The 27,961-nt window shown below is 46.5% G+C and overlaps 1 protein-coding gene, 1 long non-coding RNA gene and 1 other non-coding gene across 6 annotated transcripts in view; 2 read left to right on the top strand and 1 right to left on the bottom strand.

Annotated features, from left to right (window-relative positions):
- LOC135366456 (solute carrier family 23 member 2-like) overlaps nucleotides 1-5,588 on the top strand; it is a 41,256-nt gene extending 35,668 nt beyond the window's left edge. For all 4 annotated transcript variants that reach the window (XM_064599166.1, XM_064599169.1, XM_064599167.1 and 1 more), the window contains exons 9-11: nucleotides 2,058-2,331; nucleotides 2,993-3,088; nucleotides 5,329-5,588. In XM_064599166.1, coding sequence (XP_064455236.1) covers nucleotides 2,058-2,331; nucleotides 2,993-3,088; nucleotides 5,329-5,576 — 618 coding nt within the window. In that variant the 3' untranslated portion in view covers nucleotides 5,577-5,588. The remainder of the gene's footprint in view (nucleotides 1-2,057; nucleotides 2,332-2,992; nucleotides 3,089-5,328) is intronic.
- Nucleotides 5,589-10,356: 4,768 nt separating this feature from the next.
- Nucleotides 10,357-11,539, bottom strand: LOC135365944 (uncharacterized). Its single transcript, XR_010414029.1, has 2 exons — nucleotides 11,338-11,539; nucleotides 10,357-11,061 (listed from the first exon to the last, which is right to left on the bottom strand). It is a non-coding gene; the product is annotated as an uncharacterized LOC135365944 (long non-coding RNA).
- A 5,273-nt stretch (nucleotides 11,540-16,812) lies between these two features.
- On the top strand, nucleotides 16,813-16,885 carry Trnat-ggu (transfer RNA threonine (anticodon GGU)). Its single transcript has one exon. It is a non-coding gene; the product is annotated as a tRNA-Thr (tRNA).
- Nucleotides 16,886-27,961: the final 11,076 nt, after the last annotated feature.

Genomic DNA, 27,961 nt, shown 5'->3' with positions numbered 1-27,961 from the left:
ACCAAGTAGGGGCCTGAATCTCGATATTTCTTTTCTGATGTCACCATCATCATCATCATCATCATCATCACACTCGCATTCCAATACAAGATTGCGCAAACCCCCAAAGCCACTGAATCCCACGTGGACAATTTTGCCGAATGCCAAACGCGCCATAGCCCCTGTTAGCTGCCTGCCATTTTGCAGCAATTGCAGCACAAGGTCAACATCTCAGCGTTTACGACTACTTCCCAATGCTCTTCCGCTGCCGTTCCGCTGTCGCAATATTAGTCATAAACAAGCAAAATGACTGCTATGTCAGCCTTTCGATGCACAAGGAAACTCCAGTGTGCTGCTGCGCGCTCACTCTCTGAGGAGGGGGGGGGGAGGAGAAGAGTAATTCAAGTGCCTTTGTCAACTACCTGGGTTGTCATATCCGATAGTCCCTTCCTAGGCTGAACACACGAAAGTCTATGCGAGATTTCGGGACTATATGGAATGCTAGTGAGTAAATATCAGGGTCAGATGGCCGTAGTCCGATGTGCTCTTGCAATGTAACTATGATCTATAACTGCCCCCGAATTTACTCCTTTTGTTCCTGATAGTGCAGCGGCCAAACCATGCACCAGAGACTTATAATGCAGACGAGTACTAACTAAAGACACGCTGTTATACTATCACTCAGGTGCGTAACTAAAAGGTACGAACGTGGACGGCAGATGGGCGATGTATGCTGTAAGTCATCTCCATTGTGGTCTCCAATTGGATGATGGAGACGTAGCTTCAGGAAGCAGAGTCCTGAGTACTCAAACCTATGTTACGGCTGTTGGCTACTACGGGACAAAGGAGGATAGATACCCTGACGTATGCGCTAAACCGAATGTGCTACTTTCGTGTGAAACAACATTCTTGTATGACGTCACCGAGTTTGTCTTGAGTAGCAGTTCAATTTTTGTGCCCTGAAGAAAGCGTTACCGAAGTAGAATCTTCACGTGCTTGCTTGTCAATATTCCGCAACGTCGTGGCTTGTGAACATCGTCATGATATTGACGTGCTCTGCTTTGTGTCCTGGTTGAAGAGAAATTTGCTGCTTCTGCAGCTGTACACACAGATGGCGCCTCCAGAGATGGAAGGTCTGCCTCCGCATTCGTTATACCATCCGAAGGCGTAGTGCAAGAACGACGCCTTTGGCATCCAATCTCATCCACAGCTGCGGAACTCTATGCTATTCTATTCTCTCTGCAGGACATCGTTGATCTCACCCCGCAAGAATGGACACTGTTTACCGACTCAACACCCGCACTGCAAGCTGTTAAGGACACAGGCATACGCGGATCGTCCGTACCCGTAGTGACGAATGTGTTAATGGCTTACCATCGTGCGTACGAAGCAGGGCACAGAATGGTTCTCCAGTGGATTCCAGCAACCTATTGTGGTGTCGTGAGGAATAAACAAAACGACAGCACCGCCGAAGCAACTCTAGTGACACCACTAGACGTCGGAAGGCTTCCCGCCAATGGGCAAATCACGTTCTCCCCCCCCCCCCCCCATCCATGCGAAGAAGCGCTGATCCAACGCTCGCTTTCCGGGTGCCACGAAACGCCTCTCGTCAAGACGCTGCATTCGTCCATCGCACGCGAGCCCATGTGCTTTTGCGGCTCAGCGGCGTTACCGCTCTGACAAGTTGACTCTTCCAGATGCCGTAACTACGGTGATCTAGGAGACATAGGCCACATTCTTCTTCATTCACAATGCAAACGTTCCCGGACCACACTTTCCATGTCTCTTAATCAACTGGACTCTCGTCCCCTCTCACCATCAAAGTTTCTTGGTCCATGGCCAAATCGAGCCCACCAGCGCTCTCCCTTAAAGTTTTCCTGACCTTTTTCGATACCACAGGACTGCAGTCCTTAGTGTGAAGGGGCGCGTTATCTCAATCTCCATACGACCACCAGCAATGGGGTAGAGTATCGCCCCTGGCGATAAGGCTCCCTATTCACCTTCACCAAATAAACAAGTGTTTTTTGTTGTTGTAAAGATGTCGCTGTTACATGCCCGTCATTGTACATACCATGCAGGTGGCGAGTCGTCGAGTGATCCAGTACACTGCCGGTGTGCTTTTAGTGCTGGGCACACTGGGTAAGATGGGAGCTTTCCTTGTCACCATACCAGAGCCGATCGTGGGTGGGACCTTCATCGTCATGTTCAGCATCGTATCAGCTGCAGGCCTATCGAACCTGCAGTTCGTGAATCTCAATTCTACACGGAATCTCTTCGTCCTGGGAACGTCCCTTTTCCTGGGACTCTGTGTGCCATTGTGGGTCGAGCATAATACAGATGTCATCGACACCGGTATGATTTATTGTCTACTCTACATCACATAATTTGTAGATGTTAAGGCACCTACGAAGAGGTCGTCAAAACCTTTGCAAGAAGAATCTACCAAGCATTCCTGAGCGCCAATACTCGTACATTCACCATGCCAGCATTGGTTAAAAACTTAAAATGACGGAAGTGTCATGTATAAAACACGATGAACAGAAGTCCTGCGAGCTGATGCCCGTCGGCGTGACTTTGAACCTTAAAATGACGTCAGAGGCTTCCCCAAACGCGGACTGACTTTGAATCAGTAAATGACGTAGGCGACATCAGGCCGCTTGAAAGCGGTGTGTCGGACGCGATTTTTGGTTACCAACTGTGTACGCTAAGCAAAAATCGCATGTATATTAGGTGGAAGGGATTCTTGAGCACGATTCTCCGGCGAAAGCGCCAAATTTGCACGAATGTTTCAAGGTCCCTTTACTGTAAACTACAGCAACGCGGTCCTAAATGGGCGTTTCTTTGTTACAAGATAACCAGACAAGATATTCTTATGGCTTGTGTTGTTGCAACTGCATTCCTTCAGTTACCAGACCTGTGGCAGCAGTATACGTCCATACGCTATTAACGTGAATCAAAATCGTCAAGGCGCAGCACTTGACCCTCTTCATGGACACGTGACTTGTCTTTGCAGGAAGCTCCGACTTGGACCAAGTGATCAATGTGCTGCTGAGGACCAGCACATTCGTTGGCGGTCTCGTAGGGATATTACTGGACAACACCATACCAGGTAAAGTACATTGCTGGACAGAAGTTTACCAAACATGGGAGCTCTGCGTTTCTCACACGGCGACATTTTAGTTTAACGAAACGGTCATCTGTACCCGTTTAGAAGGGTTGGTCGTCAGCTAAGGCCCCTCGATGCTTTTAATGATGGATATATTGAAATTAGAGTAATAATACTTAAAATGGTCTTGTTGGACAACATGGTACCAGTAGGTACCATACAGTACACTGCTGGACAAAAGTTTACGGAACATGGGAGCGTTGTGTTTCTCACTATAACGACACCTTAGTTTCTGAACAAAGCGGGCGAGGGATGTCGTTCAGCCGTGGCGTCGCATGATGCGGTTCAAGTTAGGCAAGAGAGTTTCGCCATGGCGAAACTCTCTCTATAAACTGCTCTTGACCGCAGCAGCAACTGCGTCCCCCTAGTGCAGAGCGCCCTTCTTAGTCGATCGTGTTCGGCGTGTTCTCTGCCTCAGCGCGTTACTGGGAACGTCATGTCTTTTGTCCACAAGCCGCCAAAACGTACTGTAATTTGCTAGTGACACATTTGAATCCCGCTATAACAACAAATAAAGGCCGTGGACTGCTCAGCAAACGGGTTCTTTTCCAACACGACCAACATGACTAGGCCCGCCCACATACGTCTCGTATATGAATACTTGAACGATCCATTAGATTTGACCACACCTCCCATATTCGCCTGACGTTGTGTCATCGGACTGCGACATCTTTGGTCGCCTGAAGGAGGATCTTTGGGGCCGGGTGTTTGCATACGGCGAAGATGTGAAAGAAACGGTGTATGACTGGCTGCGCACTTGCCCCAAAAGATTCCTCTGCTAGAATACAGGCGCTTCCCAACGATGTCGCACCTATCTTTAAAGAGCAGGAGCACTACGTAGAAAATTTATACATTGCTTCCCAGAATATTATTTTGTTGTTTGTCAATAAATTACTTAAGGTTACCTATTGAGCTACCCTCAAAATTTTATTTAGAGTTTCGGACCTCTCCCTACTCCCGCACACCATTGCACTGACTTCCGCAGTTAAAGTTTTTGCTACAAATTGCGACGTTTGTGTATATTTTATTACACCCCGTGGGAAAATGCCGCAGGTATCGTACGACAAATTTATTTTGAAGGGAAAAAATGTAGAGGACGGTGGTCTTCCTCTACATGAGCCCCGACCGGCGATGATGGTATGCCACGGAGAGGCGATGACGGTGGCCTGTCTCCATGGCCGCGCCGGTGGAACTGAAGCCGGTGCTCCACGCGCGTGGCCATCGTTGTCGTCGTCCGCTACAGGGGTCCCCCGGCCGTCAGATGCGTTGCGGACGCATCGCAAGAGCTGGAGTTAACGGGCGACCGTGGTAGGCGTATAGACGTGGTGACGTGTGGTCGAACAGGGGCACGGCACACGTTGGCGGCGTTTCAGAGAGGATGAAGACGGGAACAGCGATCCGTGTGTAGGTAGTCATCCTTGTGGTAGGTGTGGACGGGAACAGCGATCCGTCGCAGAGAGAGTGAGGCGCTCGGTGTCGTGGTCCTGAGGTGCCGCGACCGGCACGGGAGCCGAAGCTCGATAGTCCCAGGTGGAGTGAGTGAGGTGCCGAGACGGGCTTAAGTGTGCCGAGGCGTCGGCTGCCGCGACTGCCGCAACCGGCAGGTGAGCGCAAGGCTCGAGTGTCGCGGCCGGCAGTGAGAAGCGTGAGAAGACTTGAGCGAAGAGAGAAGCGTAGGTGAGAGAGAGCGAAGAGTGCGGTAGGAGTGAAGGTGGGCCGTGTGTGCCGGAGGTAGTGCTGCTCGATGGCGTGGTCGGAAATTTGGGATGGTGAAGGGACGAATTGCTCCGGACGTGATGTTCTTTGTCCGGGTCACCAAATTCAGGCACACAGAAATACATAACAGAAAAAGTGAAATACCCATGCCTGAAGAGCAGCTATACTAGTATCTGGTGGTACCTCCAATACTTCCGAAATAGCGAATAAAGTAGCGAATGATGTAGCAGCTCTGCTGCGTATGCGACGTTGTTTCTGGTATTGTACTTGCCTTACTACTACTCAGCTGTTACACACTTCGAACAAGACTGGTTTTCTTGCCGCGTAGCTGCAAAATGCGGACCGGTCCTTTGCTTTTCGCTACCCAATACTGCTCCAGCAGCGCGGGCGTTAAAACCAAATCTGTTCTCAGTGTACTTGAGGAAGCAGGAGGTACAAAGCTCGATTACGCACCATAATTCTTTCAGGAACGCCAGAGGAACGCGGTCTTCATTCCTGGAGATCAAACTCTGAAGAAGGAGCATCAGACGAGGGCACGTCCTCCTGTACCATGGACGAATGTTATGACCCTCCCGGTGTGGCTTTTCTACGTAGACTGCCATCCACACGCTATGTTCCCATCAGCCCTACCTTCAGGGAGGGCATTTTGACCGGCAGCATCAAAAGATGCTTCACCTGCAAGAAATCTGCCAGTGTAGAAATGCTACCAACATGATATGTGCATGTACTAGACGTGGAAAAGATTCGTAGAATTTACAGGAACTGAACGCCCTCAACATCGACCATATAAAGGACCTACTAAAAGCCCGATCAACTGAATTACTAGCTGAAGAGAATAAGACGGGGCTTAATGGTAGAGTTAACGCGAATCATTGGCGCTATTTCACCAGCAACGACTGCAGGGTTCACCTGGGGCAAAGTTTTCTTTTCTTGTTGTTTGAGAGTGGTGAGGTGTGCTTTGTGGTCGGTGGAGCAGGTGGTGAGGGATCGTGCGTGTACTTGCGCAAGCACGCGCCGTGTAAAGACGTAGTCGATGGTGGAGCTGTGTCGAGCCGTGGCCTCTTGAATGTTGGACGCGAGGTAGTCCTTCATAGTAGTCACGAAAGTAGTTTTGTGGGCGTCTAGCTTAAAGTCTCCCGTGAGTAGGATTGGTTTCCAGTCCTGCTCGAAGGTAGAATGGGTCAACTGAGCGACAGCCGTTGGTTTAGTGTGGGGTGAAAGGTAGATGTATGCCAGGAGGAGGTCTTCTTGGGCGACGTATCCCGCGCTTATATCGGCGATGTGGGACGTTCATTGGTTGGCGAGTGCTGTGCGGTGACGTTGATAGCGCTGTTGATAACGTAAATTGCTGCTACAGAAGCCCTTGTTGATGAGTGTCTGGAGACAATGTGCACGCAGGTGAACCCGGGAATGTCCAGGGGCATATCCAGCCATGTCTCGTTCATGCGCAGGAACGCTGCGCGCCGCAGAACAAATCGTGCGCAGCGTGTAGTCTGGTTGGGTGGAGAGCGCGGTCGTTGAAGGATGATGCTGAGAGAGTGTCCGGGTCGTCGAAATCGTCCTGACATTCCATGGTGGCAGCCTTGAGGGAGAGTTTGACCAAGCGGCCGAACCCGTCGCGTAAATCGCGCCGTACACGGCCGCTACGTGGTGGAACTTGAAGTTTTCTCTGCAGTCTGATGCGTGCGTCAAGGAGAGGCCTTCTAGGGACGTGCAGCGAGTTAGTACTACGTAGAGAAGTGACTGGACGCGCGCCTTGTTCTATTCGTACATCACTTGGGAGTAGATAGCGCCGCTGTTCTGAATAGCAGGGGATATCATACTGCGAAAGTGTATTCCGCGCTTCGCGATCAGTTGTACCTCGACGATGTATCGCGGGAGCGGCACCCACTGTGGTTCGACGGCGCGCTTTAGTACCTTTCTCTGTGGCGCTGCTTTGACTCTTTCCAGATTGCCGGTTGTGTCGCTCGTAAAGTGGATCCATATGGGGAAAGGCAGACCATCTTCGTGCTACTCGACGTGCTTGAATGTTCCGAACGCGCCGTTAACGAGACCATCGGCAACGTCCAAGTTGCAGGTGAATATGTAGGGCTTCCCTGAGCTGAGCAAAATGGTGGATGGTAAATTAGACGCCATGTCATGCCGTGCCAGTAAATGCGATGCCATGTAAATGAGCCATTGCCAGTCTTGGTGCGCTGCATGTTATCGGTCAGCCGCTGAATTGTCATTCTTTGCTGGTTTATGTACAGAGTTGTGCCGTCGAGACGGGTAACATAAAGAAGGTTGTACTGTTGGAAGCACTTATTAGTCAGAAAAAGCCGTATTTCGTTCGGACAGCGGAGCTGCGCCTTCCCCTTGGTGAAGAAGTGACCCTACAAGAGCGCCATTCTGTCCCCCGTCAGCGTATTCCCGTCGCGAATCCTGGTGGGAACATCCGCAAAGCGTCCTTTTTTGTGTGTGTGGAATTGCGAGAAAAACGGCCGGTGGCCCACGCGAGACAACCGGTGACGTCACGCATGGTACAGGAGGTAGCAGAGGGAACCTTCAGAAGTTTCAGTTTCACTTTGAGCTTCAGAGTTGCTTTGGCAACGAACGAGTCCCCAACTGCAAAACCAACTTTATTTTTCATTTCCGAAGAACGTATCGAACTTATTTACAGAGTCGTTATAATAGTTTCGGATTGTCCCGGAGCCTCACTTTAAATCTGCGGCGCGGTCGCGAAAACACGGCCGATGCTTTCAGGGGGGCAATTATTTTCGCTCATCTTCTTCCTCCTCATGTTCTTCCGCTCCCTCTCAGATTCTTTGCCGACGCGCATAGACATTACAATGTGAACCTGTGGCGCCCTCCGTGAGACGCGTGCGGAAGCACTGCAGCGCAAGCCTCTCCCGACGTGAGCCCGAGGCACCCTCTGTGAGGAGCGGCCGGTAGCGCTTTACTGGATTCTTCAGCTTGATACACTTTTCTGCCAGCTCCAGAATCTCACCCCCCCCCCTTTTTTTTTTACACATTCACTTTACAGCTATCGCTCTTAAAAGAAACAAAAACTGTCGGTAAGATCGGGGCATATTCGCGAACGACTTCGAAGATAGAAAATCAAGCATAACCTACACGAGCACTCTCTTCCAGATGTGCCCCTCGAGCTAGGAACGACTAAGAGTCATTTGTCGGGAGAGTTTGGCGATCCCGTTTCCGTTCCTTTCCTCGAGTCCTACTCATTACACAAATGTTTGTTCCTGACGCGCTGAGACATCACAACGTGAGACTGTGGCGCCTCCTGTATGGCGCGGGCGGAAGTACTTCAGCGCTGGTTCATCCCAGCGTGAGCCTGAGGCGCCCTCTCCGAGGCGCGAGCGGAACCGCTTTACTGGGTGCTTCAGCAGACCACCGTGCTTCAGACACTCTCCCGCCGACTCGAAAATTTCCCCCTTTTATACCTCCACGTTACAGCTATTGTTGTAAAAATAAAAAAAAAACACTGCAAATCGTACGCTCATACAGTCATTCAACAGACCACTTTGCTGCATTGGGGAGGGGGGGGGGGTATCGTTTATCCTAAGAAATAAAAAAAAATAAGAAAGAGGGCGGTCTGCCTGCTGAGACGTGCGCAAGTTGCCACAAAGGCACAGAGACACGTGAGGATGATACGTTCAATGCAAAGTTCGTTGGCTGTGCCACCTGGTGGTCACCTTCGGCTCACACCATACAGTTCACCATAATCACTTTCAATTGGTCACAGGTTCGTTGTAACTCAGTTCACAGCGTTGTCTATGCCTTCTTGCTGTCAGAGAATACCTAGGAGGTTACTCTCCTTCATGTAATCTAGGACTATGATTTGTGTTGCCCGCCGCGTTGACATTGGTCCAGTAGGGTAAATGAGTGACTCCAGAAAGGGGTCTGGGTGACCAAGGTAACCCCTTGTTTCCATTAGGCGTTTCCTTTGCTGTTCGTATGTTCTGCAGTAAAGCAAGATATGTTCTATATTTTCTTCGACATCACAGGTGTTACACAGCGCATCCGCAGAAAAACGACCCAATATGTTGTTGACATTTCAATTTTCTTACCAACAGCACACATGTATTCTCGTTGATCTGTCTTAACATTTGCAGCCTAAGCGCCCACTTCTAAAAAATATATAACCTATTTTATTAAACGCGACTTCTCATTCAATGCTGTGTGACAGAAATGGTTAAGCAATGACACCACTGAAGCATACTACACCCATCCCTAACTACTGTCTAGAATGTTATACTCGGCCACTTTCCAGTTGTGGGGGAGTTGCTTTGTATATAAGAAATGACATTTCTTATGCACTCAGACACGACCGCCAACAGGCGTTGGCAGGAGCCAACGCCTCTTTGTGAATTCTTATTTATTTAAATTACGCCCAATCTGTCCCTCGAACCACTGCTTATGTCCCACAGCTCCAATTGCAGTATAGGAGTTGTGTATCGTTCCAATTCATGCGAAATTAAGAACTTTCTTTCGGACCTCAATGATATGTTTACTACATTTAACAAAAAGAAAATCAACATTTTAGTCACTGGAGATATTAACATCAGCACGTTGGAAAGTTGTTAAGATGCTGCGCCACTTGGCATATGCCAACGAGGAACACCGTTCTCATTTGTTCCCTGTACAGTGAAGAGCTAAAACCCATTGAAATTCACCGACGAATGACTGTTCTGTGTGACTGTGCACGTATGTCAGTGTCACAAGTCTATGAGTGGACGAGAATGTTCCGAGATGAAGTGCATTCAGTAAAAGATTCGCGCCACGACCTGGTCAGGCAAGCAGAGTCGTGACTCCAAAACAAATTGCAGCAGCTGAGACTATCGTGAAGAAAAAGAAAAAGTCGCATAAAAGTGAATCAAATAACCACACATCTATCAGCCATGGGTCAGCACGCCACATCGTCCACGATATCCTTCGGTTCCACAAAGTGTCCGCAAGGTGGATGCATCGCCAGCTGACAGCAGAGCCGTATGTTAAAAGGGAGTCTGGCCATTGGAGAGAGTCCCAAGAAGGGGGTTCGACCTGTCAATCACAGTTCCGCGCCTCTGACTGGTTTCCTTTTTATCACGGGGGTCGCGATGACACTTCACTGCCATCCAAAATGGCGACGAAAACAAACACGAACAAGAGGGAATTTCGTGACAAACATTTTCACAGACTACTCTGATTTTAGGCTGCAGATGTACATTCTCACATAAGTTTCTCCAAAAATCAGTTTCTGCTGACGCCCCGCTGCCGATATCTATAACCGAAAATAATACGTTTTGTGGTCGGTGTTAGACCTAGTGAACACGGCGATCACAACGAAATCGTAACAAAAATGGCACTGCGCTGTACAATTTTGACTTTAATTGTTGAATCTCATAGATATAAATATTCCTGACTTTTTTTATTCGAACTATTCATGTAGATAAGTTCATACCGATCATACCGACGGCAGGATGTGTGACGGCTTTCGTCGAACTGTACCAACTGGAACCTTTTTTTTCTTCTTTTTTTGCTGCAGTCTGTTTATTTTAGAAGGAAAAGTCAGCCAGGATGGATGGCTTCCTATTTATTGGTAAATAATTCCTTAATGGGTAGTCGTTTTCCTAGGGCAGTCAGATTAAGGCAATGTGGGTTCGGGGGCCCTCCGTCGGCCCCACCCATGATGTCGCAGGCCGCTGAGGAGACCGGTACGCCGCAGGTACTTGAGAAAGCGCTGCGGTTCTTCATTTTTGTGTGACTCCCATACGTACAGGTTATCGTATTTAACGTGAGAAAACGACACGTCGAATGCTGTCGCCTTTGCGTACATAAGGGATAGCGTGGTGGTTCAGCGCACTGCGCGCAACAGTCTTTGTTGTTGTGAGTGCACAGAGCCACTAACACTTCTAACGCTATCTGTACGGGGTGTACAGCTATTGCGGGCGTGGCAGTGGAAGCTCGAGAGTTCGCGGAAAACCTCACTATCCCCACGGCACTATATCAGGGGAGCGACACCTGGACCTTGCACCGCTCAACGTAACGGGGTGCACAGTTCGAAAGCCGTGACCGCTGTCCGTAAATCTGCACCAGAGGGAGGGCACTGAGAGGTGACACTCCTGTCAAAAATTTAGAACAGCCCAATTAGGGGTGTAAACACTTTGAACTCGGGCCGTCCGAACGGTGGTTCTGGGTTGAGGTTGTGGTCCAAAACGTGGCCCCTAAAAAAGAAAACAAAAAGAAGAAAGAAGATTATTATTCGGGTGTCAGAGTATGCCAAGAGGCTTATTCCCAAGCAGCACACAATATTGTGCGCAAATTGGCTGGTCCAATATGGGGCCCGCTTCGCCAAGATTTCCCCCATATTGGCTGAAACTGGGCAATATGGGCCCCATATAACCCACTTTGAGCCAATATTGGGAAAATCCTGGCAATATAGGCCTCATTTTGCCCGTGTACACCCCATATTGACTGAAAATACAGAAAACGGTACGTACCCGTGTTGTACAAATGCCCAAGCAGCACGGCAAGATTGGACGTTGAAGAGCGTAAGTGAATGAAGATTGGACGTTGAATGAATTCAGTACGTCGTTAAATCCAACAACTTCCCGCAGATTGTCCAAAACAGTCAACATACGTGGCAATCCAAATTGTAAGGTTCATTGGAACTCAACAACTCAACTTTCCCCGTTGTGGAAGCAGCCGCCATCTTGCTTCGCGATGCCAATGCCAATCGGTGAAGCCGACTGAGAGCGAGCGGGTCGTTTGAGCGAAATCACGCGTCCTACAACTAATGCGCATGCGCGACAGCGGATCGGACGTTTCATACGCACTAAAATGTCGCTGGTTCCCCTAATGACAACCGAATTGCGGAAGGTCACGTAAAAAACACAATGTCTGATAGGAAAGGATGGCTGTTGTGTAAAGGTAGGTGCTTTCAGGTTGCTGCAACAAGTGTGAGTTGCTCTGGCGTATGTCCGTCACCGTAACGAAAGTGTTTCGCTCCGTTGTACTCCGGTAGCGGGTCGGAAAAATTTTTCGTTCATGGAAATTGCGGTCCCTATGAAGGCTTGTGAGGGATGTTTGGTATTGGCGGTTCCGTGAGTCTGCTTGTGTCATTCAGTAAGACGGGCGTAGCACCCGTTCTCCTTTTTTGCGGCGATGCAGTCTTTTTTTTTTTTTTATTGTATGCAATGTGGATCAATGAGATCTGCAGAAATGAAAAAAGCAAAAAGAAGAGAGAAGAAATATCACTGGTGGATATTAAACCGGATAATGCTTTATTATTACACGGACTCCCCGTTGGTGTTATCAGAGAAAAATTGGTAATATTGGTCCAATATGGAGCCTGGTTGCACTCCCCATATTGGTCCAATATTGGCGTGCTGCTTGGGTTAATGCTATTTGCACATTTATTTGGTATAGTGCACACGCTGCTAGAGAGTTTTAATAGACCGTTTTCGCGTCTCCCATACGCTGCCCGTTACGGCGCTAGTCTCATGGAGCATGCGCGACACTATCGGAACTTCGACAGCGTATCAGCGGTACGGATCTCAACAGCGTACCGTGTTATCGGAGACATCACGCGGGTTGCGGGGCTCCGCGAGGAGAACAAGGCAAAGTACGCGAGAAGTAAAACGGCGGTGTGGACTCACGTAGCATTTTTATGCTGCTCAAGGTGAGTGTCGTGTGACCGTTTCGTAGATACAACGAAATGGATTGTAATGAAAGCAATTCTCTGGAGTGGCGCTGGTGGGATGGTTGGCGGGCACCGAAGACGATGCGCGAAAGCACGGCCTCAGTGTGACTCTTCTTCTTCTTCTTTTAAATTCTGTGTTAGCGCTGTGAATCAACTGTGGTACAGATGTGGACAGATGGAGAGAGGACGGCAGGACGGAGTGGTGGACAGGGGGGGTAGTATGCGACCTGGGCCGACTTCAGGGTGAACTGTGCCGACATTCGCCTGGAAAGTCTTCGTAAAACTTCAGACAGCACAGCCGGTGACAGGATTCGAACCCGTGTCACCTCTTAGTCTCGCCTTGGAAAGCGGTCATCCTAACCACTATGCCACGGGAGCTGGTATGCGATTCTTCTGGCTCATTCGTCTGGAAGCACAGCTTCAAACATGAGCTGTCTCGTCTGTATTTACCCTAACTAAACCGTTGTCATTCCACGCATATCGGCTACGTCAACTGGCGACAAGCGGGTTTGCTGTCTGGAAATGCAAGGAGACGAGACTCCGGCGCCCACGATGGGTACAGTTCCTGATGCTGCTGTCCGAAGGTTTCGGAGTCCAGGGAGGTGCGATCCAGAGAAGGAATACTGGAAGCTTTACGAAATTCGTTTTCAGGCGTCGTTACAAGTAGCAAGGGTCACTCACAACGCAGACAAATCTGGACTTGGAATTTCGGCGCTCACTCCGGATGTCTTCAAACGACTCTACAACTTGTTGCAGCCTCGAAACATCACAGAGGTACCGTTCGCAGAGGTTACTACCAAGTTATCTGAGCACTTTACGCCCAAAAGCTTCAAGCGAGTTTGGAAGTACAAACTAGAGCCCTGCGCGGATGAGATTTTTGGCAGCCGCATCCGATCCACATCCGCGCACACGTTATCCGCATCCGATCCGCACAGCAGCATACACAACAGTTTACATCCGCATCCGATCCGCTGAGCAAAATGCACCATCCACATCCAATCCGCAAAATCCGCACGTTTCGAAGGACGCGTAAAGACCGCCGGAAGCATATGTTGGTATAATTTCGGATACGTCCATGCAGTCACGGGAGGACTCAAAAAGACAAGCAAAGGTAAACGTTTCGACAAACGCGATATGGGGAGACTTCTGGAACGCGTGGAACGCTACCTCGTCGGTGCTCGCATGCTTCGAGACGCAGAATGCCTTCTCTTCCATCTTGGCCGTGCATGGTCGAAGGTGAACCCGAGCATGCGCTCGCTGTTGGCGCGGAATACAAATAAATTGCTCGTGGAAAAATCACAACACGCGGTATATCCGCATCCGATCCGCACACCGCAGAGAGTTCTAAATTTTCAACCGAATCCGCAAGTATCTTGCGGATATCCGCGGATAACAACTTCCATCCGCGGATAGTGCAGGGCTCTAGCTACAAACTCTTCTCCACGGGTCAACAATATCGCGAGTCAGTCAAAGGCTTCGTTCAGCGATTATCTGCAGTGATTTCTCGTTGCGAATACGAAAAGGAAACAGATGTCCGATCACGTTCATTTCTCGCTGCGTTCATCGTTGGCCTTAATGACACTCGTATTCGCGCCAGGCTTGTGTTGGAAAAGAATTTGACGTTAGAATCGGCGATTAAGCTGGCTGAAAGCCGCTTTGTCGCGGAGGCCGCAATCCAAGCGACTACATGTGGTGGCCAGGTCTCGATAAAGATATTGAAACCGCAGTGAGACGTTGTCATCAGTGTGCAGCCATATCAGCCCAGGAATCTCCGGTCCCACTTCATCAATGGGAGCCCCCAGAAGAACCCTGGTTTGGAATACACGCAGATTTTGCAGAGATGCATGGCAAACATTACCTCATAATAATAGACGCATTCAGTAAGTTGCCCGAGGTGGTGCCTATGGCAGCAACTAACTTCATCAGCGAAGACAATAAATGCAATGAAAGACATTTCCGTGCAGTATGGGCTTCCACAGGTTCTGGTGACAGATAATGGGCTGCTCTTCACCAGTCAACACTTTACGGCCTTCCTTGCGAAACTGGGGGCTGATCACGTTCGGACGCCTCCGTATCATTCGAAGTCCAACGGACAAGCCGAGAACTTCGTGCGATCAAGACAGCGAGCGCTGTCTCGCTCACCTACGGAGGGGAGAGAAACTATCCCAGAGTTCCTGTTCAAATAGCGAGTAACGCAGGACGTCCACCGTGCGAGCGGCTCAACAGCAGGCACTATCGTTCTGTGTTGGACCTCTTTAGGCACTCTGATCTTCTCCGCGATTCCCACGTCAATGGATTCTGGTGCCAGAGAACGACAAAAGCGTTGTCATGATAAACGGGCACGGCACCGGTCGTTTGCAAATGACACGTGCGTGTGGATGCTTGTACCCCGGAGGAAAGGTCACTGGAAAACACGAAACATTATTGGAAAGGAAGGGAGAGAGATCTTCCGGGATGCTGATGGGAAGATCCATCGAGTACATAAGGACCATATTAAGTCCAGACAATTTTTGGAATCGTTGGGAGAGCGAATTTTCGAAGACAGGGGCAGATCGACATCTTGTGCTCGAGGAACCGGAATTTCCTTTACCCACTCCCCGAAGTGGAGGACCCGCCATTGGATGAAGGAAACTGTCATACGTCGTTAAATATGCAACGACCAATGGATGGGCAAGTTATCGCACCTTCGAGTGAAACAACGCCGACAGGTGGCAATACACGCCGATACCGGTTGAGGATCCGTCGTCACATTAACCGTTATTTCTCGACCCCAGAGGGAGAGCTATAGGGCTCTTGCAGTGAAGTTTGCACAGCGCCATTTCGGGCCCAAACGGCCACGGATCCCAACAGTAGGTAGTTTCATCAGCGGGTTTTCCATGGTGTTTCAAACGGTATGGTGCCAAGGAAAGCTACAAAACCTGTTGGAAATGCACAGAAAAAGCGGTGCTTCTTGAAAACTGCGAACATCTCGGGACCGTGTATTTGAAAGTGCCGCGTCGTCTGCTAAACTACCGAGTGTTGCATAATTTGGGGCTGATGTTGCCAGTGCCGTGTACGCCAAAGGGAGTCTGGCCACTAGGAGGAGCCTAAAAAAGTGTCTCGACCTGTCAATCAAACTTAGGCGCATTTCATTAGTTACTGTTTTCCATGCGAGCTGCCATGACACCAATTTTTTTTCCAAAATGGAGGATGGTTCTTGGAACGGCGAAGTGGAGATTACATGTCAAAAAAAAAAAAAAATCACAGACTACTTTAATTTCATACTGTGAGTATATATCCTCATGTACGCATCTGCAAAATCAGCTTCAACTTTCGCTCCGCCATCATTATGTACGCGAAAATGGGATGTTTCGTCGCTAACGTGCGGCCAAGTTAAGATCGTGATACCAAGAAAATAGCAAGAAGGACGACCTTTATACGTAGGATTTCGCATTATTTAATTTCATTTTATTTATACATACATCATTGTCCATTTTTGATTCGATCTACTTACATTACGTAGTTTAAAACTTCATAGCGGCAGTCGTCTGCTACGAAGAAGCGGTTGTACCGCTCTTCTGGCCAATCACTTCTGCCAGCAACCATTTCTGCAAGTCTGAGCCTTCCCAATATGCCTCTCTCCATGCAGATGCCGTTGATAAAAGTTGGCGCAAAATCCGTTGTTTTGGTCTGTCACCAGTGATTTCCGCTTCAATCCGAATCAATCGAGTTTCTCCAGCCTCAAATTACCTAAGAAATCAACGATGAAAGATGAAAGTCACTGAAAACTTTAGCCAGCTGTATAGGGATTGAACCCACATCTCCTGGATTACCGGTTGAGGGCTCTACCAATTGAGCTAAGCTAACACGCCTCTCCAGCGACTTTCGGGGTGCGTCATCTGAAGGGACGACAAACCAGCCACTCACTCTCACTCACACTCCTTTCACTCTTACATTTTTTGCTCACTCATACACACATTCATACGACGGAAATCGACGCAATCCAGAAGGTGTGGGTTCGATCCCTACAGCTGGCTAACCTTTTCAGTGACTTCCATCTCTCATCGTTGATTTCTTAGGCAATTTGAGGCTTTGTTTGTATCTGTCCCTTCTATGTTGTTCCAGCCTCAGAACATCAGTTTCTCTCTTGTTCAACAGGTGCCGCTTGCGTCGATTTCCGTCGTATGAATGTGTGTATGAGTGAGCAAAAAATGCAAGAGTGAAAGGAGGGTGAGTGAGTGGCTGGTTTGTCGTCCCTTCAGATGACGCACCCCGAAAGCCGCTGGAGAGGCGTGTTAGCTTAGCTCAATTGGTAGAGCCCTGGACTGGTAATCCAGAAAATGTGGGTTCGATCCCTACAGCTGACTAACCTTTTCAGTGACTTTCATCTTTCAACGGATATGTTCTCTTTGACGCCGGGCACCCAAGTACTTCTAAGGAATCTTAAATGCCTTTCTACGCATTTGTTAGCCTAGTGCAATTTTATTTCCAAAGATATTTTACTGTATTTTATCGACGCCCTGCGTTCAGCAATAAAATGTTGAATTTTCAATGTGTCCTACATGGTATGTTCATAATGTCATATTTGACGCCCTACATATATTCTGGCTGCTATATACTCATTAAAAAAGAAGTTAGGTGTAAAAACAAGGCTTTTTTTTCTAATTTGGGGTAAGTAAAATGACCTTTACAGAAAATCTCGAAACATGGACTTGTGCCAAAGACATTTTCGATTATGCCTAACACGGTGATACGGAATCTCGAATTAGCCTATAGCTTCATAATATTATATATATAGGGTTCCGCGTTATCGGTTTTAATCGAAAAACACCAAAAAACACGCGCTGGGTAAATTTTCTCTCATTCGGTTTTATCGTAAGACACCGAATACGGAGGGACATCCCAGAACATGATAGAGATAAATTGCTGCGCATGCCTAGCAAAGTGTTGATGCAGATCAGAAAACCATACAGAAATACGATGGCTGTGCCAAAATGTCCGTTTACTTTTTCGTTAGCCGTAAAACGCAACCACAACCAAATCCGATAACCGTCCGGTAAACCATGCACACGCCAGGAAAAAAATCGAAAAACCGATATCGTGAAAATCAATAAACATCGAAAAACATATATATACGCCGTATCCGGCCAAAAATAAAAACAGAAAACGCGGAACCCTAGGTATAAGGTAACCGCGTCTGGAACCTGAATTTATTGCAGGTGATTGCCGCGTAGTATTGTGCCGTAGGGAGTATAGCACCGCAAAAGACAGTGCACCGACCACCGATTGATTGGCCGCGCAATCAAAGACACGGCCCGCACAGGGCGGACCGCGTTATCAAAGGGCCCTTCTCCACTATACGAAGGACCGGCTCCCCTTCCGGCCTCCCTCTACCGCGTACACGGATTAAAGAGGGCGTAGCGGGGGCTTACAGGGCTAAAGCCTGCCCCCTCCCCTCCGAAAAGTAAACCACCTTATATGTACGGCATCATTTCTTCCTGGTGACTCAGGTTCATTCGCTGAAGCTCTCAAGAAATGTGATCACGATTGGCTGGCGGTTACCATTTTGCGTTGTAAGTGTGCGAGCAACAATAGATAGACTTTAGCTTCCTTCCACCGCTGCACACACCCTCTCCCCCCCCCCACCCCTTCTCATGAAGGTACCCCAAGAAAAATTTGTTTGTTTGTTTGTTCGTTTGCCTACGACCCCGATACTCGCGTGACATCGCACGTTTTCATTCTCATCACTTTCTAATTCTCACTTCTCGACAGGAGCCCAGCCGTGTCTCATAAAGATGGAGATGTCTAATGTTACTGGAAGGTTTTCCTTACAGATACATACTTGGAAGTTAAACCTGATCGATGAAACGAAGGCACGTGCCTTACGAGGTATGTCACATTTCTTGGCAACACTCTCGAAAGTTCCTCCGATTAAACGTTCAGTGTCTCTTGCGAGGACACGGAGTCTGCAGTTCACGTGGTGGATTGCATTGCGCAGACGTTGCACCAAGGCCTCCATTTACGCACATCCACATTTCACACAGAACACGTCTGTCACGATCTACCGTAATTTTCGGTGTATAACATTCACTCATGTATAACACGTACACGTTTGATCTTCGTCCTGCAGGAAATGTTTAGGTGTATAAAACGCACTCATGTATAACATGCGCTTTACAGGCTCGCGGAGCGACGGGCTTTGGCGTCGGAGAGTCACGTGTTTTGTATCGATGGAACTGACTGGAGTAAGCAGAAGCACTGATCCATGTGGTCGGATAGAGCCTTTTCGGCCCGCATAAGCCACCAGCTCCAGTGGCTCCAGATATCGCTTTGACTGATAAACTGAGGCTTTCCGCCGCAATATCAGTCCTTTATGGCTATATTGACGCATATTGTTCTTCATTTGTTTTTATGGGCCCTGCTTTCTGAGAGCGCGTGCCCATATGTGATGTCGTGTGCAAACTGCCAAGCGTTTGCTAGGATAACCTACCCTCTCTTGGTGTCTGGTGCCTCATTGAATCAACCATGCATCGTTCAACACCAATGTAAGTCGCCACGTTTTGGGCTCGGTGTCTTGAGTAAACTAAATTTTACCGACTGATTTCATGTCAAAGGTATGGTGGGAAGAAACGGCATCGAACGTGACAACTGCGCACGATTTAGGGTGTCAAGTACGCCGACGCTGCCGAAAGAGTTGTGATTGTCCCGACTACCTCCACGTTGCAAATGCATATGCGTACGCCCATTTTTCACCGGACTGGTAGCTTATGTGTGGCCCTGCCTATATCTTGCCGCTTTCGTTCATTTTTTTTTTTTTCATTTTTCTATATGCGTTTCCCGCTCTTGAAGCGTCTGTGTTAGTGATTCAGTTCCAAAATCTTTCTTTGTAATTGAAGTACAAATTATTATTGCAGATTATAGCTCAGCACGATGTGATAGCGCTGGTTTCAGTTCGAATTGCAAACCAACTGAACTCCGCACGAAGCGTACGCGAAGTTACGCTCTCAAATAAGATCCCATATTTGTTTCTTTAAAAACAGATGACGATTATGAAAGGAACAATCACCAATAAGGTATACAAATTGCAAATCCAAAAATGCAGGGGATGTTTATTGCACGTTAAAGCTTGTCCCTGTTTCAGTTCGAATTGCAAACCAACTGTATTCCGCACGAAGCATACTCAAAGTTACGCTCTCAATGTATTTAATAAAGATGACGACTATGAAACGAAAAATCAACGAATGCGTAGTCGAATTGGGAAGACACAAACACAGGTATGTTTATTGCACGTCAACGCGGGTCCCCGTTTCAGTTCGAACTCCAAACTAACTGGATTCCGCACGCAGCGTTCGCGAAGTTACGCTCACATGTAAGATCTGATATTTGTGTTGTAGAAGAAGGCAAGCGTGTTCTCACGTACGTACTCCATGAGGCGTCGGTTTTACATGCACGTCGACGTAGCACGCTCAACAGCTGGCCGTCGTCCTACATTTGAGAGGAACACTTTCCGCCGACAGTACCGGCGCCGACAAATCACAAACTCGTTTTTCCACTTCTCGCTACGGCACGCACTCGTGGAAAGGGTTGCCTGTGTTTTGATGACGTCACCGGACGTCGTGGCGGACGCGTACATCCTCGGCTACACTGCGTGGTGCTTTTGGGGTAAATCCACCGTTTCCTTCCCCCTCTCCAGCTGGAACGACACGCCCTCCTTCCTCCACGTGTGCACACGCACCTGTTCCGGGAGACCCGCTGACGTTAAAAACATCCTCCCGTCTCGATCACCGTCGTGTCAACGAGTGGTTTATTTGTCTCTACCTGGTCGTGATGGCTGTTTTGTAAAGCTGGGATATCCGCCCGTCGTCAAGAACGTGAGTGTGCGTTTTGGAGCTGCTCTCTCGCATGCAGGCGCTTTGAAGGCTGTGCCACGCACCGTGCCGTCAGAAGCTTGACGTTAGGGAATTTTTCGACAGTTTTAGTTTTAGGTCGGAAGCGCTGTGCGAGAACGATATGAACGATATGGGGTTAGATCAGAGATCAACACCGTGGTGGTCGCCATTTATACCGAATAAGTAGGATTCTTCTTTTTCCGATTAAACCCTGGATTTCACGAAATACTTGCGGTCCTTGGATTTGTCCTCTCGGTAAACAGTTCGAAAAGTGAGTGAATCATAATATAATCAAAGGGAGCTATTCGTGACAACCTATATGTCTTTCTTTTATGATTCCCTTGATGATGCAGGAGTCATAAACGGGCTTTTGTGGAACTCGGGGTAAACAGTGTTTGAATACTGCGGTCATTCACTGGCCGAGTTCCGAGCGGAAATATAAAGGTTCTTGTTTCTCGTCCCAGTGTCGCAGCAGCGGCTTATTTCAAATGTTTTCGTTTCACCGGAAAATTCCCCAGGGACATATCAAGCAGAGATCATAGCGTCCAACTTCTCTCCGAATATTCGCGTGTCAATAGCACCCGATTTTTCCCTCCGCAATTTGAAAAATCGTAAATCGGAGTTATCCTGTTCTCGAGACCATAGGCGCCGATTGCGGGGGGGCACGGGGGCCCTTGCCCCCCCCACCTGCCTGACACCAACCTTTGGGGCTGGGCGCGCCAGGGTCAAAAGAGCGAAGAGGCACCAACCCCAAAAATGCATCTTGCAATTTGTAAAATATGTATTCGCCCACCATACTCATTATCACAGTAGAAGGTGAGGCGAAGAAACACAGAGGATGACACAACACATAGACTGAATTTCGCCCAAAGCAATCAGATCAATGAAACGAAGCAGTCGAAAAGGTACCCGCAGCTGCCAGTGAGGTGTAACGGTAGGATCTTCGGAACGCGTATCCGTTGGGAGCGGGTTCAACTCCCGCTGCTCCATTTCGTTGACCATATTCATTATATTGCGCGCATTTCGGGTCAAACACCGAGGATTCAATGCATTTTGTTCATTTTGCACTCAGTTTTCAAAGGCGTAATGCCTTCAGTTGTGCACATGTTCACTGTTTACGTTCTCTCTGTTTTTCTTTTTGTTTTGTTTTTTCTGTTCTTCCTTCCTCTTATTTCTATACCAGTTCTGCATACATCATAGAATCCCGCCGGAGTGTGTGATTCTCCAACTTTAGTTTTGTGTTCATTTTTCTTTTCCTTTTCTTTCCTTCTTTTTGTTTTCTTTTGCCTTTCTTCTTTTCTTTGACTTTTTCTTCCCCCTTTCACTTTTTTGTTGAAATAACAAGCCTACATCTGGCTTTCTTTTCCTTTCTTTTTGTTTTCTTAATAAACATATCCCCCCCCCCCCGCCAGAGTACGTACTTCGCGGTGCGCCCTTGCCCCCCCTGGGAAAATGAAAACTCTCCGCCTCTGCTCGAGATCGTTACCGGTAACACAGTCCCATCTATACCGGGTGTTTCAGTTAAATCCCCGGGCTAAATAATTCGCGACCGGTTGCGCCAATCGACGAACTTTCTTTTTTACAAGCATCTGCCCGATACCACCTCCATGCTGCACACTTTGTGAATGTGTGGGGGCTCTCAATATTCAAATAAACATTCAAATGAATTTTGTAAAAAAAAAATGTAACTTCTAAAGCAGGGCGCTGTCGGCATTAAAATCGGTACCACCACTTTTTGGACCTTCAGTTGACACCTTTTAGAGAAAAATCTGCCACCGAAGCGGGTCTTCTGTTGCAAAAGTTAATGGGTTCCGGTTTACATATGTTTGTCGCGGCTGGTCGAAGTGAAGCGCAACTGGAGCACTCAGAATTGTATTAACACACAACCCTATATCGCCAGACAAAATTACGATCGACCTCTCTGTATAGTGACACTAGCTGAAAACTGTACCGCGCCACAAAATGTCTTTCGCGAACCCCAGCGTATCACTATTCCAGTCATTTCTGAGTAAAAACGCGAAAAGGTTTTCCATTCTCACGTGCAATGCCGGAACTATGTTGACGGCGTCGCTAATGCCACTGCGCGGAGCGACGAGAAATTGTCCAAGGAATTCCGAGTCAGTGTACAATGTTTATTATTATTATTATATTACGTGTTTTCACGAATTATGGTAAGGGTCAACGGCGCTACTATATCCCGGTCATATTTAATGGCTTGCCGCATGATTCCCTTGATTTAGGTTCAATTAAAGCTTTAAAGGCTTTGCTGCGCTCTGTAGCAGGTACTATAAAGACGATTTGAGATATCCCTTTGCTATGTGTTTTTGAGGGTTTTCCAGGGTTTGTTGGATTTTTGTGAATATCAATGGTGGTTCAATATCTGTATTTTATTGCTTGCGTTTTACTTTACTGTTATCAATGTTTTAACTTTAAGTATTGAGTGCGCCATTGACTGTTAGCTGCCCACAAGCCCCAAGGCTTAGGCGGGTACTGTTGTAATCATGATACTCTTGGACTAATAAAAATTGAATTGAATTATTAATATTATTATTATTATTATTATTATTATTTTGCGAGGGAAAATACACAAAGCCTCTTAAATGTAGTTACCCGCACGCGTTTGCGAAACAGCGCTCGTATACGATCCGTAACATATGAACCCCACGCACCTGTTTCATGTGAAGTCTGATAGCGTAATTTTGTGCTGTTACCAAACCATATTCTACGTGACCATTAATGCGTCAGCTGTGCGCTAATATCTTTCGCTACGATTATTACGGTTCTGTAATTTTGGTGTCTGTTCTTTTCTTTACTTTCGTTTTAGTACAGGGAACCTAGTATAGATGATTGTGAAAAACACTGCAAGTAATGAAGACAATTCGGAAGCCGTATAAGTATTAAAAGCAATTGCTAGTTTTATCATATTTAAAAGAAAATTACACGGGAAAGTAGTAGAAATAGATTTGCAGTCACATTTAGCGGTCGACGTTTCGGTAGGCAGCGCTGTCTTCAACAAGACTGTATATACAATCTACAGGCCGGGTGTTCCAGTTAAATCACCGGGCTAAATAATTTGCGAAAGGGTGCACCAATCGACGAACTTTTTTTTTTACAAATATCTTTCCGATAACACCTACAAGCATATCATAGCATCATAGCATATCAATTCAAGGTTCAGGCTGAAAAAACAATTACGTAAGCAGTATTATTGCCAGTAGTGTATGAAGAGAATTGTTTTCTTTACTGCCGGCTTAAACTTCCCATGAATTATTCTGTGAATGTCTGTGAATGAATTATTCTGTGAATGTCTGTGAATGAATTATTCTGTGAATGTCTGTGAATGTCGCTAGACTGCCTCAAGCCCAGTGTCACAAGTCTTTCGGCTTAGACGGGCCTGCAGTAGTCTGCAATTGTATATAGAGTGGAAAAATAAAATTATTATTATTATTATTAAGCTGCGCGTCGTGTGAATGAGTGGGATGCGCTCGTTATTTAAATGGAAAATCAAATGATTTGTGTAGAAAGATATAACTTCTAAAGCAGCGCGCTGTCGGAATTGAAATGGGTACGACCCCTTTTGGGACCTTCACTGGACATCTTTTAGAGAAAAATCTGCCTCCGGAGCAGGTCATTTGTTACAGTAACTCATTGGTATCGGTTTACATATGTTTGTCGCGGCTGTCGAGGCGAAGCGCAAAAGGACGCTGGTCCACTTCCTTATCCACCAACGAATTGTGGCCTTACACCATTGAATTACGGTAGTACCCATTTTAATGCCGACAGCGCCCTGCTTTAGGAGTTATATTTTTTTTACGAAACTCATTGGAATGTTTATTTGAATAATGAGAACCTCCCACACATTCACAAAGTGCGCAGCTTGAAGGTGGTATCGGGCAGGTACTTGGTAAAAAAGAAAGTTATTCGATTGGTGCACCCGTACGCGGCTTACTTAGCCCGGAGATTTAAATAAAACATCCGATATGCATATTTGTACGTAAATTTTGCGTTATTTTTAACAGAATCTGCGGAATTTAAGTGGCGAAAAAGGTGCGGCTATTTGGAGTCACCAAATCCAATTAAATTTTCTGCCGTTACGCAGAGTAACGTAGTTTAAAATTTTCATCCAGCGATGCCTGCCTTAATCACTTGTCAGAAGCAGCTCAATTGTCCTTCTGATCTGTGCCGCGCGAAGAGCTGAACGTGTTCTACGGGGCAGTGTATGTAAACTCACGTACTCAAAAATGTAATTAAATTACAGGTACCTTCCTCTGAAGGTAATTGCCTTACAGGAAGAGCTTCTAAAAGTCAATTCCAATTCATTGTAGCAACTTATCGATTACAATCAGCGTGGTATATAGGCAAGTTATGGCGTCCTTCCTGGATAATCACTCTGAGCGTTTGTATATTATACAGGGTGTTCAAAATTAAGCTTTCACGAGCGCTACGCAAACACAGCGATGACAGGAAACTGGATGATAACTTTACGCTACTTGTGTAAGAAACAGTTGCTGCTAATTATGTAGCACCTGTTTCTTACTCAAGGAACAGAAAAAAATAGCACCAGTTTTCTTTTGTTCGCCTATTTATAAAGTGCTAGTGAACGCTTAATTTTGAATACCCTGTATAGATAGGTACTGTATTCGCTATGTTTGTCAAAGATGCGGCAGTGGTCCCGATAGAATTTGTCGCTAATGCGCCAAAAAAATAAAAAAAAAACTGAATCATTATCAGCAGCAGCAGCAGTGGTCCGACCACATTTTAAATTTGTAGCGGATAAGTATTTACTCTCCACATTACGGCATCGGCTGTGCCTTTTTCCACTACTGCTCATTTGCACAAACAAGAAAACGTGGTCCAAAGAGAAAACAAGCGGGACGCTGGATCAGCAGATTTTTTTCATCATATTACTTTCTATGTAGCTGACGCATACAAGCAGACACGTCTGAGGATCTTCTTTCATTTCACTTGTATACTCTCATAATCTAAGCCCTATCCGGAATAATAAGAAATGATGATTTCTTCTTTCTTTTTTTTTTCAAAGATGTATACAAGGTGACTTTTTTTTAGTCGATACAGATTTTTCATAAACAAACTATAAGGGCTATGGACATGCTGTTTTCACTTCTATCATCTCTCGGCCGGCGGATCTTCTTGGCCATATGTTGCTTGACCGTCAAATGACTAAATACCTAAAAATCGTTAATTAACTTTTTAATTATAAAAGCTACGGTGTTGTTCCAATGAGAACATCTGTTCCTTTCGGTGACCTGATATCGTAGCTGTTTTCAGAACAAAAATCCGTTCGGTAGATCGTTCGCAAAAACTTTCTGAAGGAACACTTTTTTTTCCTTTATTTTATTAATTGCGCATCTTGGGAGACCCGTCTTTCCTTCAACCCCAATGTGAGATGGTGAAGGAACCTCATGCGTCGAAGATGAGCTTTAACTTGCGGGAAAAAAAAAAACAAAAAAAAAACACATGTATCGCTGCCGCTATCGGAACTGCCCTTATCTCGTGTTGCATTTTCTGTTAATCTTTTTCCAGGACGCAAGAGGCTACAGTGTGCTCTTTCACCCTCTCACATTTGGCGTGAAGGAAAGACGGGTCTCCCAAGATGCGCAATGAACAAAAAAAAAAAAAAAAAAAAGGTGTTCCTTCAGGAATTTTTTGCGGACGATCTACCGAACGGATTTTTGTTCTGAAAACGGCTACGATATCAGGTCACCGAAAGGAACAGATGTTCTCCTTGGGACAACTTCGTAGGTTTTATAATTAAAACGTTAATCAACGATTTTTAGGTAATTAGTCATTTGACGGTCGAGCAACATATGGCCAAGAATGTCCGCCGGCCGAGAGATGATAGAAGTGAAAACAGCATGTCCTTAGCCTTTATAGTTTTTTGTATGAAAAATCTGTATCGAAAAAAAAGAAAAAAGACACCCTGTACAGTTCGGTATGCCCTTTTTCCTTTTGTGTTCTCTGGTCGTTGTCTAAGGTTTCACTTAGTCCGCAACAAATATATTACACTGGCTCACATAACAAAGTAAACAAAAATACAAGGACGTTTCGACGCTTGTACGGCCGTCACACAGATCTCTAAGACACCGGATCCCGAACCCATACGCACAGAACTCGTGGAACACGTGTTGAAGACTGGCCATTCTTTCGGCCTTTAAGGGTATAAGCAGGCTTCCGATTTATTCGAACGAAATACGTAAGACTTACACTGGTAAAACATCTTCAGTAATTTCGAATCCTGTAGTAATTCTATAGTAAATTCTGTAGCAATTCGGATATATCCGAAAAACTCATCTTTTGACGACTTCAGTAATCGAAAGGCTCAGCAAGAAAAAAAGAACATGCCGTGACTACAAGGTTATTGGGGAGTTCGTTGCTTTTTGAGTCGAGGTGTTGATGATGATGATGATAATAATATTATTATTTGATAATATATTTTTATTAATAAAATTAATAATTAAACTTTAATTTAATCAAAAATTAATAACTAAATTTATTGCGAGGTTCTGCAATAAAAAATACAGAAACGATCTGCCTAAGCCTCGCAAGCTTGCGAGCGGGACAGACAGACAGACAGACAACGCCGAACACTCGAATTAACGCATTTAAAATAGGAAACTGAAACCGTGAAAATGTGGCACTCTGTAATGATGTTCCGGTCAACAAATGAAGGTAAGATAAACAGAGGCAATAACAATGCTTTATTGAATAAGGCGCCAGCAAACAGCAGTGCCTATGCAGCATTATGCACCAAGTCACAGCTCGAGGTAACAGAGGACCGCCTATCTAAAATGGCCATAACATATACGGAATAAGTCAACATCTGACCGGACAGACAATTAAAAGAAGTCCGGATACGTCGCCTGGACGACTGGCGAGCCGCAGTATCATCCACATAAAACATGGACATGATTCCGACGACGCGGGTCGGTGCGTGACAATTCAGCCAGTTGATAACAGAGGTCACATTCAAGATGTTGTGTACACCTTTGTACTGTAGAAAGTGCAACCACGGCTGACTCTACGATTAGTCAAAAGCGACGGGGACAGAGCGAATAAACTTTCAGAAGGAAATCAATCAATGAATGCATCAATCAAGCTATGAAGCAATCTTCACATAACGCCTAGCAACTGCTTCTAAACTTGCGACATTGGCTCTACAAGTACAGTTCGACGCGACTGATCTAAACTCATTCGCTGGCAATAAAAATGTACAAAAATGAAAACAAATAGGGTTAATCAAGTCCTTAGTGGTGCTACAGATCAGGTCAAGAATTCGGTAAGCTTTGCCCACAACGCGTAGTCCACGCGAACATTAAATATGAGGCGTTGATAACGTTGAATACCTGAGGTGAATAACGTTAAAATCAATGAATAACGTTAAAATCACACCAATCACGTTAAAACCAAGATTTTTCACAGCTGACTGCCCACGTCACTCAGTAGCATGTATAGTTAAAATCTACGGGATCCACCTCATTTTAGTTTTGTTGGAGTTCAATAACATGCCATTCAAAATGCACCACTGAGCAAATG

The sequence above is a fragment of the Ornithodoros turicata genome, chromosome 8 (genome assembly GCF_037126465.1).
Source record: "Ornithodoros turicata isolate Travis chromosome 8, ASM3712646v1, whole genome shotgun sequence".
Taxonomy (NCBI): domain Eukaryota; kingdom Metazoa; phylum Arthropoda; class Arachnida; order Ixodida; family Argasidae; genus Ornithodoros; species Ornithodoros turicata.
This window is presented reverse-complemented; position numbering and strand designations above follow the sequence as displayed.